Source organism: Pseudophryne corroboree, chromosome 5, assembly GCF_028390025.1.
Source record: "Pseudophryne corroboree isolate aPseCor3 chromosome 5, aPseCor3.hap2, whole genome shotgun sequence".
Lineage (NCBI taxonomy): Eukaryota > Metazoa > Chordata > Amphibia > Anura > Myobatrachidae > Pseudophryne > Pseudophryne corroboree.
The window spans coordinates 446,661,315-446,679,583 of NC_086448.1; the positions used below are offsets into that span (position 1 = coordinate 446,661,315).

At 45.5% G+C, this 18,269-nt stretch overlaps 1 protein-coding gene across 1 annotated transcript in view; it reads left to right on the plus strand.

Moving 5' to 3' along the window:
- LOC134929613 (dynein axonemal heavy chain 5-like) overlaps nucleotides 1–18,269 on the plus strand; it is an 837,675-nt gene that overhangs the window by 414,517 nt on the left and 404,889 nt on the right. Inside the window, exons 47-48 of the mRNA XM_063925200.1 lie at nucleotides 6,732–6,949; nucleotides 13,131–13,442. Of these exons, the coding sequence (XP_063781270.1) occupies nucleotides 6,732–6,949; nucleotides 13,131–13,442 (530 nt within the window). The remainder of the gene's footprint in view (nucleotides 1–6,731; nucleotides 6,950–13,130; nucleotides 13,443–18,269) is intronic.

Here is an 18,269-nt window from a genome sequence, read left to right on the forward strand (position 1 = left end):
GGTAAGTCTACCATAACGATTATTTTCCTTGCTGTAGAGTGTCATGTAACCTTTTAGATGATTGGGTCCAAAAATTAAATAACCCTTAAAATCTCTTGTACTGTGTGTCAGAAAGTACATGATGATTTAAGTCCTGCTATGAACTTCCCAGGATAGTATAATTTTTTTCATCACTAGATATCTGGAGTTCATATTGTTCTAGAATTTAGACTTATCAGACAAGGTGGATTGCTGTCATTGTGATGTCTTGTCACCCATTGCAACAGATCTGATGTTAGTGTCCAGGATGGGACCATGCAATCTTCCTGTTCTGTGCTGCAGTCCATTCAGTGAATGACATACTGACCAGTTCAGCAGAAGCATGTAAAAGGAAGACCAATATTGCACTATATGTGTTTGATGCACGTTTGACATTTCTTTTAATGCATTTAACAGGACTCTACTCACTTTAGTACCATTTTACTGTAGATTTCTCTGACGTCCTAGTGGATGCTGGGACTCCGTAAGGACCATGGGGAATAGCGGCTCCGCAGGAGACAGGGCACAAGAATAAAAGCTTTAGGATCAGGTGGTGTGCACTGGCTCCTCCCCCTATGACCCTCCTCCAAGCCTCAGTTAGATTTTTGTGCCCGAACGAGAAGGGTGCAGGCTAGGTGGCTCTCCTGAGCTGCTTAGAATAAAAGTATATTTTAGGTTTTTTATTTTCAGTGAGTCCTGCTGGCAACAGGCTCACTGCATCGTGGGACTAAGGGGAGAAGAAACGGACTCACCTGCGTGCAGAGTGGATCGGGTTTCTTAGGCTACTGGACATTAGCTCCAGAGGGACGATCACAGGTTCAGCCTGGATGGGTCCCGGAGCCGCGCCGCCGGCCCCCTTACAGAGCCAGAAGAGCGAAGAGGTCCGGTAAAATCGGCGGCAGAAGACGATCCTGTCTTCAGACTAAGGTAGCGCACAGCACCGCAGCTGTGCGCCATTGCTCTCAGCACACTTCACACTCCGGTCACTGAGGGTGCAGGGCGCTGGGGGGGAGCGCCCTGAGACGCAATATAACAGATAATACCTTAGGTTGGCTAAAGAATACATCACATATAGCTCTTGGGCTATATGGATGTATTTTAACCCCTGCCATTTTTTACAGAAAAAGCGGGAGATAAGGACGTCGTGAAGGGGCGGAGCCTATCTCCTCAGCACACAAGCGCCATTTTCCCTCACAGCTCCGCTGGAAGGACGGCTCCCTGACTCTCCCCTGCAGACTTGCTACTGAATCAGGGTAAAAAAGAGAAGGGGGGGCACTATTGGCAGCTAAAAACTATATAAACAGCAGCTATAAGGGAATAACACTTATATAAGGTTATCCCTGTATATATATATATATAGCGCTTGGTGTGTGCTGGCAGACTCTCCCTCTGTCTCTCCAAAGGGCTTGTGGGGTCCTGTCCTCTATCAGAGCATTCCCGGTGTGTGTGCTGTGTGTCGGTACGTGTGTGTCGACATGTATGAGGAGGAAAATGATGTGGAGGCGGAGCAATTGCCTGGGTTAGTGATGTCACCTCCTAGGGAGTCGACACCTGACTGGATGATCGTATTTAAAGAATTAAGTGATAATGTCAGCACTTTGCAAAGAACGGTTGATGACATGAGACAGCCGGCAAATCAATTAGTGCCTGTCCAGGCGTCTCAGACACCGTCAGGGGCCCTAAAACGCCCGTTACCTCAGTGGGTCGACACAGACCCAGACACAGATACTGAGTCTAGTGTCGACGGTGAGGAGACAAACGTAATGTCCAGTAGGGCCACACGTTACATGATCACGGCAATGAAGGAAGCATTGAACATTTCTGACACTACAAGTACCACAAAGAAGGGTATTATGTGGGGTGTGAAAAAACTACCAATAGTTTTCCCTGAGTCAGATGAGTTAAATGAGGTGTGTGATAAAGCGTGGGTTTCCCCCGACAAAAAAATGCTAATTTCTAAAAAAATTATTGGCACTATATCCTTTCCCGTTAGAGGTTAGGACACGTTGGGAAACACCCCCTAGGGTAGATAAGGCGCTCACACGTTTATCTAAACAAGTAGCGTTACCGTCTCCTGATACGGCCACCCTCAAAGAACCAGCAGATAGAAGGCTGGAAAATATTCTTAAAAGTATATACACACATACTGGTGTTATACTGCGACCAGCAATCGCTTCAGCCTGGATGTGCAGTGCTGGCGTCGCGTGGTCGGATTCCCTGACTGAAAATATTGATACCCTGGATAGGGACAATATACTGTTAACTATAGAGCATTTGAAGGATGCATTACTATATATGCGTGATGCACAGAGGGATATTTGCACCCTGGCATCAAGAGTAAGTGCTATGTCCATTTCTGCCAGAAGAGCGTTATGGACGCGACAGTGGTCAGGCGATGCGGATTCCAAACGACATATGGAAGTATTGCCGTATAAAGGGGAGGAGTTATTTGGGGCTGGTCTATCGGACCTGGTGGCCACGGCAACGGCTGGAAAATCCACCTTTTTACCCCAGGTCACTTCACATCAGCAGAAAAAGACACCGTCTTTTCAAACTCAGTCCTTTCGTTCCCATAAGTACAAGCGAGCTAAAGGCCATTCCTTCCTGCCCCGGGGCAGAGGAAGGGGAAAAAGACTGCACCATGCAGCCGCTTCCCAGGAGCAGAAGCCCTCCCCTGCTTCTGCCAAGTCTTCAGCATGACGCTGGGGCTTTACAAGCAGACTCAGACATGGTGGGAGCCCATCTCAAAAATTTCAACGCGCAGTGGGCTCACTCGCAAGTGGACCCCTGGATTCTACAGGTGGTATCGCAGGGGTACAAACTGGAATTCGAGGCGTTTCCCCCTCGCCGGTTCCTGAAGTCTGCTCTACCAAAGTCTCCCTCCGACAGGGAGGCAGTTTTGGAAGCCATTCACAAGCTGTATTCCCAGCAGGTGATAATCAAGGTACCCCTCCTACAACAGGGAAAGGGGTATTATTCCACGCTGTTTGTGGTACCGAAGCCGGACGGCTCGGTGAGACCAATTTTAAATCTGAAATCCCTGAACACTTACATAAAGAGGTTCAAATTCAAGATGGAATCACTCAGAGCGGTGATAGCAAACCTGGAAGAAGGGGACTATATGGTGTCTCTGGACATCAAGGATGCTTATCTCCACGTCCCAATCTACCCGTCTCACCAAGGGTACTTCAGGTTTGTAGTACAAAACTGTCATTATCAGTTTCAGACGCTGCCGTTTGGGTTGTCCACGGCACCTCGGGTCTTTACCAAGGTAATGGCCGAAATGATGATTCTTCTTCGAAGAAAAGGCGTCTTAATTATCCCTTACTTGGACGATCTCCTGATAAGGGCAAGGTCCAGGGAACAGTTAGAAGTCGGAGTAGCACTATCTCAGGTAGTGTTACGTCAGCACGGGTGGATCCTAAATATTCCAAAATCGCAGCTGATTCCAACGATACGTCTACTGTTCCTAGGAATGATTCTGGACACAGTCCAGAAAAAGGTGTTTCTCCCGGAGGAGAAGGCCAGGGAGTTATCCGAGCTAGTCAGGAACCTCCTAAAACCAGGCCAGGTGTCAGTGCATCAGTGCACGAGGGTCCTGGGAAAAATGGTGGCTTCTTACGAAGCAATTCCATTCGGAAGATTCCATGCAAGAACGTTTCAGTGGGATCTACTGGACAAATGGTCCGGATCGCATCTTCAGATGCATCAGCGGATAACCCTGTCGACAAGGACAAGGGTGTCTCTTCTGTGGTGGCTGCAGAGTGCTCATCTACTAGAGGGCCGCAGATTTGGCATTCAGGATTGGGTCCTGGTGACCACGGACGCCAGCCTGAGAGGCTGGGGGGCAGTCACACAGGGAAAACATTTCCAGGGCTTGTGGTCAAGCATGGAAACATCTCTTCATATAAACATTCTGGAACTGAGGGCCATTTACAATGCCCTAAGTCAAGCGAAACCCCTGCTTCAGGGTCAGGCGGTATTGATCCAATCGGACAACATCACGTCAGTCGCCCACGTAAACAGACAGGGCGGCACGAGAAGCAGGAGGGCAATGGCAGAAGCTGCAAGGATTCTTCGCTGGGCGGAAAATCATGTGATAGCTCTGTCAGCAGTGTTCATTCCGGGAGTGGACAACTGGGAAGCAGACTTCCTCAGCAGACACGACCTTCACCCGGGAGAGTGGGGACTTCACCCAGAAGTCTTCCACCTGATTGTAAACCGTTGGGAAAAACCAAAGGTGGACATGATGGCGTCACGTCTAAACAAAAAACTAGACAGATATTGCGCCAGGTCAAGGGACCCTCAGGCAATAGCGGTGGACGCTCTGGTGACACCGTGGGTGTACCAGTCAGTGTATGTGTTCCCTCCTCTGCCTCTCATACCAAAAGTACTGAGAATCATAAGAAGGAGAGGAGTAAGAACGATACTCGTGGTTCCGGATTGGCCAAGAAGGACTTGGTACCCGGAACTTCAAGAGATGCTCACGGAAGACCCGTGGCCTCTACCTCTAAGAAAGGACCTGCTCCAGCAGGGGCCTTGTCTGTTCCAAGACTTACCGCGGCTGCGTTTGACGGCATGGCGGTTGAACGCCGGATCCTGAAGGAAAAAAGCATTCCAGATGAAGTCATCCCTACCCTGGTCAAAGCCAGGAAGGATGTAACCGCAAAACATTATCACCGCATTTGGCGAAAATATGTTGCGTGGTGTGAGGCCAAGAAGGCCCCTACAGAGGAATTTCAACTGGGTCGTTTCCTCCATTTCCTGCAAACAGGACTGTCTATGGGCCTAAAATTAGGGTCCATTAAGGTTCAAATTTCGGCCCTGTCGATTTTCTTCCAGAAAGAACTGGCTTCAGTACCTGAAGTTCAGACATTTGTAAAAGGGGTACTGCATATACAACCTCCTTTTGTGCCTCCAGTGGCACCTTGGGATCTCAATGTTGTTTTGAGGTTCCTTAAGTCACATTGGTTTGAACCACTCACCACTGTGGACTTAAAATATCTCACATGGAAGGTGACGATGCTGTTAGCCCTGGCTTCAGCCAGGCGTGTGTCAGAATTGGCGGCTTTATCATATAAAAGCCCTTACTTAATTTTTCATTCTGACAGGGCAGAATTAAGGACTCGTCCTCAATTTCTCCCTAAGGTGGTTTCTGCTTTTCACATGAACCAACCTATTGTGGTGCCTGCGGCTACTAGGGACTTGGAGGACTCCAAGTTACTTGACGTTGTCAGGGCCCTGAAAATATATGTTTCCAGGACGGCTGGAGTCAGAAAGTCTGACTCGCTGTTTATCCTGTATGCACCCAACAAGCTGGGTGCTCCTGCTTCTAAGCAGACTATTGCTCGTTGGATTTGTAGTACAATTCAGCTTGCACATTCTGTGGCAGGCCTGCCACAGCCAAAATCTGTAAAAGCCCATTCCACAAGGAAAGTGGGCTCATCTTGGGCGGCTGCCCGAGGGGTCTCGGCTTTACAACTTTGCCGAGCAGCTACTTGGTCAGGGGCAAACACGTTTGCTAAATTCTACAAATTTGATACCCTGGCTGAGGAGGACCTGGAGTTCTCTCATTCGGTGCTGCAGAGTCATCCGCACTCTCCCGCCCGTTTGGGAGCTTTGGTATAATCCCCATGGTCCTTACGGAGTCCCAGCATCCACTAGGACGTCAGAGAAAATAAGATTTTACTTACCGATAAATCTATTTCTCGTAGTCCGTAGTGGATGCTGGGCGCCCATCCCAAGTGTGGATTGTCTGCAATACTTGTACATAGTTATTGTTAACTAAATCGGGTTATTGTTGTTGTGAGCCATCTTTTCAGAGGCTCCTTCGTTGTTATCATACTGTTAACTGGGTTCAGATCACAAGTTGTACGGTGTGATTGGTGTGGCTGGTATGAGTCTTACCCGGGATTCAATATCCTTCCTGATTATGTACGCTCGTCCGGGCACAGTATCCTAACTGAGGCTTGGAGGAGGGTCATAGGGGGAGGAGCCAGTGCACACCACCTGATCCTAAAGCTTTTATTCTTGTGCCCTGTCTCCTGCGGAGCCGCTATTCCCCATGGTCCTTACGGAGTCCCAGCATCCACTACGGACTACGAGAAATAGATTTATCGGTAAGTAAAATCTTATTTTCTGCCTTGTCCAATGGGCATTTGTTATAATTTATGGAATAAGTTCTGATTTTGTACAACCTGACATTCAGAATGCAGCGCTTTGTAAAGTTTATATCTTTGTTACATATATGACTCATAGTTGTTGCTGAATAGATAATTTTTGTTTTACATAAATCATAGTTTATTCAACATTTTCAAGAGAAAAACATTTTCTCCACAGCACTGTATTAAAACCACATTATAAGTAGTGCTGATGTATTATTAGAATACATTATTGCATATACTATATTAAGTGCACTGCAAGATGCTAAATGGTAGATGTTCATTCCTGTTTTACAAGTGGATTTTGATTTGTGATACAGACTCTTAGACTTTCATTCTTCTTCATCGTTATAAAATACATTACCACTTTATTGCTTTTATAGCCAGAGTGGATTTTGGTACATTGGTTGATTTGTCTGTATTAACCTGTTTTGCTATTTTTTTCCTGTTGCCTTCTAGATATAATGTTATGTTACCGACTTTATATTATTATGCCTATCTATCCAAGTATATCTATGGCATATATAACAACTCAAACTTCATTTTTCTAAGGAATGATGACGCTGGGACCCAGTGGTGCAGGCAAAACCAAATGCATTAATGTCCTTATGAAAGCAATGACAGACTGTGGAGCGCCTCACAAGGAAATGAGGATGAACCCTAAAGCGATCACAGCCTCCCAGATGTTTGGCACCCTAGATGTGGCCACAAATGACTGGACAGATGGTATATTTTCTACTTTGTGGAGAAAAACTTTAAAAGCAAAGAAGGTTAGTGTTACGTTGTCTTTAAGATTTGGCACACGTAAGCAATACTGAATAAAGAATAAGTATCTCAAATCCAGTATGTGTTAATTTATCAGTCATTTAAATTTGTGCTAAATATCTGAGTCCTATTCATTATCAGGAGCTGGTCTGGTCCCCAATAATTAAATATCCAACTTGCTCCAAGCAGCAGTGGTCGATACAAAATCACAGAGGTGATATAACATTGGTCCAGTGTGGAAACAGGTAATCCGAAGAGCAGCTGTCTCCATGATTTACATTTCCGCTACTTTAGTAGTAGTGAGACTTAGCACTGCAAATTCTGACTGTAGTGCTTGTGCACATGCGCAAACTTGGGTCCATGCAGAGGAAGCCAAACGGGGGCAGAGGAATCCAAAAAGGTCCTTCTTTGCAACCTGGGACTCCTTCCCATAATGGTGTGGGAATCAGTGCAATCTGAAAATGGCGAAGGTTTCTACTGTCAAGCTCGGAATATTCATTATTTTCGATAAATTTTATGCCCCCATACTAGTATATGGGGACAGTGTGCCAGATCGGTAATAAAAGGTAAGCAGGAGATATCTGTGATATCTTCTGTGTTTCCTTCATAATGAATGGCAAATTCTACAAAAGTACTGTAAGTGAAAGAGTTAAAGTGAATGACTGTCAGAATGCTGATTGGTGGATGTCTGGAGCTGTCAGCCTTTTACAGTATGAGAGCATGTGGAGACACAGCACAGGGACTGCAGGAGGGGTAAGTTGTAATTTTTTTTATTTATTCCCGTGAGTGGGTGGGTAGGAGCCAGAGTACAGTGCTTTGCCCAGGGCCTACTATGCTGTAAAGACAGCTCTGTATTGCAGCCCTCTCTCCTCAAGTCATTTGTTATTCAATTTCAATAACAGGATAGGAAAACATTGAGCATCTTTACATGGGTGTGATACGAATAAACCGGCGGTTAGGATGCCGGCGGTCATAAGACCAACACTGGAGTCCCGATGCTGAGAATCCTGACATGGGTCGGGTAAGTATCCTTACCCTCACCTCCTATCTTCCTAACCCTCCCTTCCCGCAGCCTAACCCTAGCCTTCTCGCCTGTAGCCTAACCCTAACCTTCCCCGGAGGTGCCTAAACCTAACCCACCCCTCCCCGCAGCCTTACCCTCCCTTCTTCGCAGCCTAACCCTAACCTCCCCGTCCCTGCAGCCTAACCCTCCCCCCACAGCCTAAACTTAACCCCCCATGGCTACAATCTTAGAGACCCTAGCATACTTACTGGATGCCGATGTTCAATTTTCTGGCTCCTGTATTCCAATTGATGTCAGAGTTCTGGCACCAGGGATTTTGGCCGCGTGTCAGGATTCCGTATCCCCTTTACATACCCTATATATTAATGATAATATGAGGGTCTGTCCAGGTAAAGATTTGTTGGGCGTTAGAGCTTAGAGTATCTTGAGAATACAAGGTTAAGATGAAGGTTCAAGGTTAAGAACGTTTCATGTTTATCTCTGCTATCAGTATATGTATTTGCACTTTATTTTATTCAAGATGTATTCGAAATAAACAGTGAACTTAAATCTTAAAATCTGTATTTCATATGACAAATATGGTGATTTGTATAGTAACCTTTCATACAGTCTTCAAGAATTCACTCATCTATGGGGCATATCCAATTAGCCGCAAAATATTTGCAGCTGAAATAAACACACCTATCCTCCCAATTTCTGATTTACGGGCTATGAGCCCTCCTGATTTACACACTATCCAACTGAAAAAAAACTTTTTATAATTTTTGCTGTTAATAGCCACGCTAATTATGTTGAAAAACTGAGAAATCAACCTGTACCAAACATGTAAATAAATATTGGACAACATGTAGATTTCTATTACTGACCAAAAGCTAAATATTTGGGGCTCATAAAAGCTTTCAAATGGCTTATTTTGAAAAAAAAAAATATTTTAACAAGCATGAAATACTGATAGAAATAATGTAAGTAAATGCTGTAAGTAAATTAGGGGTGCTGAAAATGCATGTAAGCTGATTTCTGGGTAATTTTAAGCCAACTTTTAAAAATAGTTTTAAAAAACACCTTTAAATCCCCCCTGTAGTGTTAAAAACACCCGTCCCATCCATACAACACCCCTATGTACCGGTCCCACATCTTTTAACCTCTTACTCTGCACTTTTGCAGAATATCTCCCCAAAAATAAAAATATTAGCCAAATTAAGCTAATTAAAAACTTATTTTTGCCTAATTAAGAATCAGGGAATGTACCCCTGGGGTTCTGTGCAAATCCCAACAAACAGAGACTTTGCACCTGCTCTGTGGCTGTGAGAAAAAAATCTATGTTGAATCCTATTGAAAATTACAGTTGCTAATTCTATACTAAAAACATTGCAGTCAGATGTGTTACCTTACAAATTGGGTTCATTTCGCTAATTGAATATGGCATGTTGTCTTTTAACCACTTAAATGGCATGGCCAGATCACATGTGACCGCATTGCCCCACTATGTCCCCCAGTTTTTGTGGAGGATATCTGTTCATCAGATTTGCATATTGTAATAGCTAAATATTGAAAAAAATAAATGTTAAACTATATTAAATAAAAAAATGAAAAAAAATTAATTTCTGAACGGTTTTGTAGCGAAAAATCGTCAGTTAAATAGAACACTGGGAATCTAATTCAGAGGTGGACATTATCTGATGTTTTTGCAGTCTAGCAGTTATTTGCTGCTGCACATTCTGAAATCTCGACGGCGCATGCTTTCCACACTGTTGCATACCATATTAGGGACTATGAGGCAAAGCCATGGGCGTTCCAGTGTGATGACTGGAAGGTGGCCAAAAACGAAAGCAAAAAACGGCTGTCTCATGGCATGTTATAGGAGTGTCAGCAACGTGCCAATGAAACCGCCTGCATTCTCACATGCAGTTCCACACTCACAGAGACCATGGGGTATATGCAATTGCGGTCGAATTCCCGAAATTGGCGAAAAACGGGACTTTTTCGCCCCCCCAAAAAAATCGTCAATACAATTCAGTACTTTCCGTCAAAAAAACGGACTTTCAAAATTCGACTTTTTGAAATTCGACTTTTGTCAAATTCGACTTTTCTGCAATGATACAAGTGCTGCAATTCGACCAAAGTATATTCAATTGAAGTTTGCAAATTCGACAACAGTGCTTTTAGACAGTAAATTCGTCATTTTCAATCCGCCACACTTTGGTGGGTGAAACTAATAAAAAAAATTTAAAACGTTTTTTTGAATGGTTTTTTTTTATTGGTAATAGCATATCTATTTATATTAGAAGGGATTAGGTACTTGGTTTGTCTTTTTTGGAGGCACAAGTATTTTTTAAATATTTTTAAAAATAATATATATATATTTTTTTTTAGATGGAATGGTAAAATCCCGGAAAAAAATGGCGTGGGGTCCCCCCTCCAAAGCATAACCAGCCTCGGGCTCTTCGAGCCGGTCCTGGTTCTAAAAATCTGGGGGAAAAATGGACAGGGGATCCCCCGTATTTTTAAAACCAGCACCGGGCTCTGCGCCTGGTGCAGGTGCAAAAAATACGGGGGATAAAAAGAGTAGGGGTCCCCCGTATTTTATACACCAGCATCGGGCTCCACTAGCTGGACAGATAATGCCACAGCCGGGGGTCACTTTTATACAATGCCCTGCGGCCGTGGCATTAAATATCCAACTAGTCACCCCTGGCCGGGGTACCCTGGGGGAGTGGGGACCCCTTCAATCAAGGGGTGTCCCCCCCCAGCCACCCAAGGGCCAGGGGTGAAGCCCGAGGCTGTCCCCCCCATCCAAGGGCTGCGGATGGGAGGCTGATAGTCTTGAGAAAAATGACAGAATATTGTTTTTTCCAGTAGTAGTACAAGTCCCAGCAAGCCTCCCCGCAAGCTGGTACTTGGAGAATCACAAGTACCAGCATGCGGGAGAAAAACGGGCCCGCTGGTACCTGTAGTTCTACTGGAAAAAAAATATCCAAATAAAAACAGGAGACACACACCGTGAAAGTAAAACTTTATTTCACACATGTCGACACACATACATACTTACCTATGTTGACCCGCCGACTGGCACGTCTCGTCTCCGACGATCCGGGGTACCTGTGAAAAAAATTAGACTCACCTGATCCAGGGTCCAGAGTATAATCCACGTACTTGGCAAAAAATAAAACGACAAACCCGTGCCAGCGGACTGAAATGGGTCCCATGTTGACACATGGGACCCCTTTCCACGAATGCAGAGAGACCCCTTCGTGACTGCTGTCACTGAAAGGTCTCTTAAGCCAATCAGCGAGCGCAACGTCCTTGCACTCTGCTGATTGGCTGCGCTTCTGAGCTGTCAGACAGCGCATCGCAAAGCCTCTCCATTATATTCAATGGTGGGAACTTTGCGGTTAGTGGTGGGGTCACCCGCGGTCAGCGGCTGACCGCGGGTAACCCCACCGCTGACGGCAAAGTTCCCACCATTGAAAGTAATGGAGGGAGCTGTGCGATGCGCTATCTGACCTCAGACGCGCACAGCCAATCAGGTGAGCGCCACGGAAGTAACGCTTCCTGATTGGCTGAAGGGACCTCAGTGACAGGAGTCACATGGGGTCCCGGCACATTCGGGGAAAGGGGTCCCATGTGTCAACATGGGACCCCTTTCAATCCGGCATGGTCGGGTATGCGTTTTCTTTTTTTACCAAGTACGTGGATTATCTCCCGGACACTGGATCAGGTGAGTCTAATTTTTTTCACAGGTACCCCGGATCGTCGGAGACTGTGGCAGTCGGCGGGTCAACATAGGTAAGTATGTATGTGTGTCGACATGTGTGAAATAAAGTTTTACTGTCACGGTGTGTGTCTCCTGTTTTTATTTGGGTATTTTTTTTCCAGTAGAACTACAGGTACCAGCGGGCCCGTTTTTCTCCCGCATACTGGTACTTGTGGTTCCCCAAGTACCAGCTTGCGAGGGAGGCTTGCTGGGACTTGTAGTACTACTGGAAAAAACAATATTCTGTCATTTTTCTCAAGGCTATCAGCCTCCCATCCGCAGCCCTTGGATGGGGGGGACAACCTCGGGCTTCACCCCTGGCCCTTGGGTGGCTGGGGGGGGGACCCCTTGATTGAAGGGGTCCCCACTCCCCCATGGTACCCCGGCCAGGGGTGACTAGTTGGATATTTAATGCCACGGCCGCAGGGCACTGTATAAAAGTGACCCCCGGCTGTGGCATTATCTGTCCAGCTAGCAAAGCCCGGTGCTGGTTTTAAAAATACGGGGGATCCCCTGTCAATTTTTTCCCCGGATTTTTAGAACCAGGACCAGCTCGAAGAGCCCGAGGCTGGTTATGCTTTGGAGGGGGGACCCCACGCCATTTTTTTTCGTGTTTTTCCCGTTTTTTCCCGTTTTTAAAAAACCGGATCAAAATCCGTCAAATCGGCCGTTTTTCGGCCGCGGGACTGTCGAATCCGTTTTTGATTGAATATGGTCAATTTCGGCACCCACTTGCCGAAATTGGACGGTCGAATTGTGTCGAATTAAAAAACGGCCGATAATTTGCCGCGATTCGCCGCTAATTGCATATACCCCCATGTGTAGCCAGAGCTCAGGAAAGAGGTACTGCACCTGCTATTGGCTGGTGCATTTGCCAATGGTGCACCAGTGGTTAGTGGTTTAGAACCATCGGCGGAATTACACAGTCCATGGTCATTGCAAGTGGGCTTCTCAGTGGTTGCACATTCCAGTACACGCTAGTACAGAAGGGGAAAGCTGTTACTAGCATTTGCATATTATTGTAACGAATCTGGAAAAATTGCAATTGTGACTGCAACTGCATCCACCTCTGATTTAGGCTCTGAATCATCTTTTGAAGGATAAAGAGAAACCCTTCTGCCTTCTATCCCACATTACACCACGCATCTCATCACTTTCTTGTAATTCTTTCCACCATAACATATAATCTACCCTTCTCTTATTAACCGCCCAAAGGCACATTTCATCTTGTTCTTATATATTTTATAGATTATGATTTGTATTACAGTATACTCTTATCTTTGTTTCTATATACTCTTTGCATCATTACTTTCTAACACAAAATAAATGAATGCATGCAATACACGATATGATATTAATGCGTAGCTGTTTATATTATGTACATCTGATTGAGTATATATTTTTCCAGGGAGAACATATATGGATAGTCTTGGACGGTCCTGTAGATGCTATATGGATTGAAAATTTGAATTCTGTTCTTGATGACAACAAGACTCTCACGTTGGCTAATGGGGACCGTATTCCAATGGCACCCAACTGCAAAATTGTGTTTGAACCTCACAATATTGATAATGCCTCTCCAGCCACAGTATCCCGAAATGGCATGGTGTTCATGAGTTCATCGGTGCTTGACTGGAGGCCTGTACTAAAGGCCTGGCTGCAAACACTGCCTGCTGTTCACCAGGATGTCCTATGGAAGTGTTTTGACAGTGTCTTTCAGGTATACACTACTAGCACATTTCTGCACACTCCTCACATTATGCAACTTGGCTTGTAGACTCTGTCCAATCACCTATTACTATTTTGAGCTCTTCTTAAAGTAAGTCTATTGTCACCAGATTGCTTAAAGTGGTGTTAATTGACTATGTAATTTTAATATAAAATGTACAGGTTGCCTACTAAGTCAAATAATGTATGTTGTGAGGTGCATTATTTTACACCTGCCATAAATAACTGATTAGATTGACTAAAGGTAACAATAAGTGCTAATATATGATCAATAATATACATATTTTAGATTGAAAAAAAGAAGAGAAGGGGGCTCACAGCTCACTATTGCCTTTGGTCAGACCTGGAGGCTGCTGCAGGTGACATTAGGGTGGGGAGGTTGTGATTGTCAGGACCCCTCACCTGCCACCAAGAGATTGGCCGGGTACTGCTACTAGGGGGTGTGGTCAGGTTTGAGTGTATGATCATGCTTCACTGTGGAACCTGTGCCGAAGCTGTGCATCATCTTAAAAAAAGATATAGGGGGTCATTCCGAGTTGATCGCTCGCTAGCAATTTTTAGCAGCCGTGCAAACGTTATGCCACCGCCCATTGGGGAGTGTATTTTAGCTTAGCAGAAGTGCGAATGCATGTGCAGCCGAGCTCTGCAAAAACAGTTTGTGCAGTCTCAGAGTAGCTCTGAACCTACTCAGCGCTTGCGATCACTTCAGCCTATTCGTGTCTGGATTTGACGTCATACACCCGCCCAGTGAACGCCCAGCCATGCCTGCGTTTTTGCAAACACTCCCTGAAAACGGTCAGTTGACACCCAGAAACGCCCTTTTCCTGTCAATATTCTTGCGGCCGTCAGTGCGAAGGAAAACTTCACTAGAACCTGAGCACAACCACAAAGAGCTTTGTACCTGTACGTCGCGCGTGTGCATTGCGGCTCATATGCATGCGCATAAATGCCATTTTTTCACCTGATCGCGGCGCTGCGAAAATCGGCAGCGAGTGATCAACTTGGAATGACGCCCATAGTGCGTAGAGATAAAGTACCAACCAATCAACTTCACTTAATTTTTCAAACACGACCTGTAACATGACAATTGGGGGCTGATTGGTTAGTACTTTACCTCTCTCCAAGCTTTAAGTATTGTAATGAACATACAGTGCAGTAACTGTCAGAAGGCAAGAAGAGATTTTAAGGGCAAATGCAGATACAAAATACTGTATATTCTGTATATTGTCTTTCTGGCTGTTAATGGGGAGCTGTTGCCAAACATGGCGCAGATCTGATAATGCTAATAATGCACTAGCCAATCATTACGGGTTTGAAAAATGACAGGAGCTGATTGGCTGCTGCATTATCACCTTCCACTTATCACTGCTTTATCACTCCAGACTTAATACATCTGACCCATTGTGCTCACAAATATCTGTTTATGCTCCTTCTGCCCGATACCCCATTTACAATTACTGTATACGGCATGAAAATACTGATGGTGGCATGGAGTGTGTGCTCGAATCACTTGTTGTTAGACAGGTGATCACAGTAGTTGCAACCACTGTGTACCTCTTTATCATGCCTTGTTCTTGTCATTCTGTAATGCATTGCCCATTGTAGGTTTTAATTGGTCCTGGGCGCTGTACCCTGTGCTCAAACATTTTGACTAACAACAAAGTTTAAAGAGAAGACAGCAAGGAATATATAACATTTTATATAGGCAGAAGTGGTTTATTAATTTTAATTAAGTGTGATTAATGTGTATTATGTAGCAGTAAAGTGCAATATACCTGTCTGGTTAAGTAACAGTGTCACTTTTAAGTATAGTGTAAAATAAAAATCACAAAAAGTAATACCCCTTTTACATTAAAATCCCATGTCTAAGCCAAGTTATTGAACACCGGTTTCCGTGCGGTGGGGTGACGCAGGAGAGGCAGAGCCTCTCCGTCATACTAACGTTTGTGCCAGGGTTTTGTCTTTATAAAGCATATGAAAAATACAAATAATTTGTTTGAAATATCTTATTTGCATTATTCTAATCATTTTATATCCAAAACTGTGGAGTAAAAAGTCTATGGCAGGTGAGGCAGTGCCTCCCCGCCTATCTTTTACGCACATCTCTGACCAAAACTCACAAAATATACTGCTGCACCTGTGTATAATGCTCACATGAACCCTTTGGCTCATATATTGCATGTAAATCTGGCTCAGGTGCTAGCCAGTGCCTCTTGAGCCATTTAGCTCACCGCACGCCCCTTGTTTCAAGCCATGTCACAGCAGCTTGAATCCCCATTTACATCGCAGGCTGGAGCCAGGTTAGTGGCAGGTCTTCCCTGTGCTGGCACTTGGAGATGACATCATTTCCAAGCACCGGTGACCTGGCTTTCCATAGGCTTTTAAAAAGACCCAGGTATACTGCAGCCTTATGCTGGTAGCCCAGGTTGGATTCTGGGATCAGTGGAACACTAATTTTTCAAGGACCCTTTTCCACTGAGCTGCGACCCGAATAGACCCAGCAATAACTGGCTTATTGCGGCAGTGGAAAATGGGTATTATACAGTGTACAGTGTGAGCTTTTAACAATAGTGTATATACTTATACAAATGCACAACATGCCATATTTCTTGCCAAGATGTTGCAGTGATTTATTGAGCCTTTGTGTCTCATGGACATCTCCTGTGAACACAGTGTATGTTCATTTTTTTCACACAGTTATTAGGCTGTACCTGCTGTAATTACTCTGCATTCTCATTAAATACAATGGCATGCTGTGTCTGTTTTACAGCTGCTTCTGTGAGCGTACAGAAAGGTTTACAAGTGAAGAAAAAGTAAGGTTAAATAAAACCTTACAACTACTTTAGCACATAAAATAAAAGTGTCAAACTAATAATATTACCAGTGATAGTAATAATAAACAATTAATTAACATGTACTGTGTATATACGAACTCGGAGTGAACATGCTCCCTCTGAAATACGTAATTGTATAATACATTCAATATAGTCCAATAGGGGTATAATAGTTCAACAGATGCCTCTACTTCTTTGCCAAAATCCACAGCAAGTAAGCAATCAATATATATATATATATATATATGTATGTATATTGGTAAAGTCAGGGGTGTAGCCAGAACTTTGTGTGCGTCATAGAAACATTGTAAAGCGACCCCGGTCCAAATGCTTCTAGAGAGACACTTCCCGCAGCTGCTGTTAATTTTATGCACCATAATAGTGCCCTAATTCATTTTCAGAACCATAGTTGTGCCTTAGTTAATGTTATGCCCCATAGTAGTGTCCTAGTTTATTTTATGAACAATAGTAGTGCCCTAGTTCACATTATGTCACATTGTAAGACTGCCAGTAAACGTTATGCTGTACAGCAGGGGTGGGGAACCTCCGGCCCGCGGGCCGTATAAGGCCCGCGAAGCCGTTTGGTCTGGCCCACCAGCTTGTGTCAGTGAGACACGCTGCCGCTCAGTCCGGCGGCAGCGTGTCTCAGCTGTCAGAACAGGGAGGAGAGCGCGGCTGTCGGGTAGGAGCGGCGGCGTGTATGACTTGAAACCAGGCACCGGTTCGTGAGCCAATCAGAGCTCGCGGACCGGCAGCCAATCAGAAGCCGCGGCTGCCGGTCCGCGAGCTCTGATTGGCTCTCGAATCGGCGGCTGGTTTCAAGTCCTACATGCCGCCGCTGCCCAACATAGCCGCGTTCTCCTCCGTGTCCCGCCGAAAGTAGCACGGTAAGCAGCACGGAGGGGAGGGGGGGCAGGGCAGGGCATCTGTATACCTGGCACTGTGGGGGGCATCTGTATACCTGGCACTGTGGGGGGCATCTGTATACCTGGCACTGTGGGGACATCTGTATACCTGGCACTATGAGGGGCATCTGTATACCTGGCACTGTAGGGGCATCTGTATACCTGGCACTGTGAGGGGCATTTGTATTCCTGGCACTGTGGGGACATCTGTATACCTGGCACTGTGGGGACATCTGTATACCTGGCACTGTGGGGACATCTGTATACCTGGCACTGTGGGGGCATCTGTATACCTGGCACTGTGGGGACATCTGTATACCTGGCACTGTGAGGGGCATTTGTATACCTGGCACTGTGGGGGCATCTGTATACCTGGCACTGTGAGGGGCATTTGTATACCTGGCACTGTGGGGACATCTGTATACCTGGCACTGTGAGGGGCATTTATATACCTGGCACTGTGGGGGCATCTGTATACCTGGCACTGTGAGGGGCATTTGTATACCTGGCACTGTGGGGACATCTGCATACCTGGCACTGTGAGGGGCATTTGTATACCTGGCACTGTGAGGGCATCTGTATACCTGGCACTGTGAGGGGCATTTGTATTCCTGGCACTGTGGGGACATCTGTATACCTGGCACTGTGAGGGGCATTTGTATACCTGGCACTGTGGGGGCATCTGTATACCTGGCACTGTGGGGGCAATTGTGGATCTGGCACCACACTATTGGGGGCATATGTGTATCACGTCCCATTTTAACTGGCCATACCCATTTTTGGCGCGCGCGCGCCTCCGGCGCGCACACACAGTACCTCTAAGGGGCAGACCTACTGGGGGGCAGGGTCATTTTTTAAGTGGAGAATTTTTGTATGGCCCCCGAAGGATTTTATAAATATCCAAATGGCCCTCGGTAGAAAAAAGGTTCCCCACCCCTGCTGTACAGCAATTCACAATATGACATACTGTACAGGGGGAATTCAGTTGCTGTTCCCTGGGCTACCACTAGATGGCACCCAACGGAGCTATTCAATTGTTGCTCCGTTTGGGCACAAATAGCATCCTTTGGAGGGGGGCGA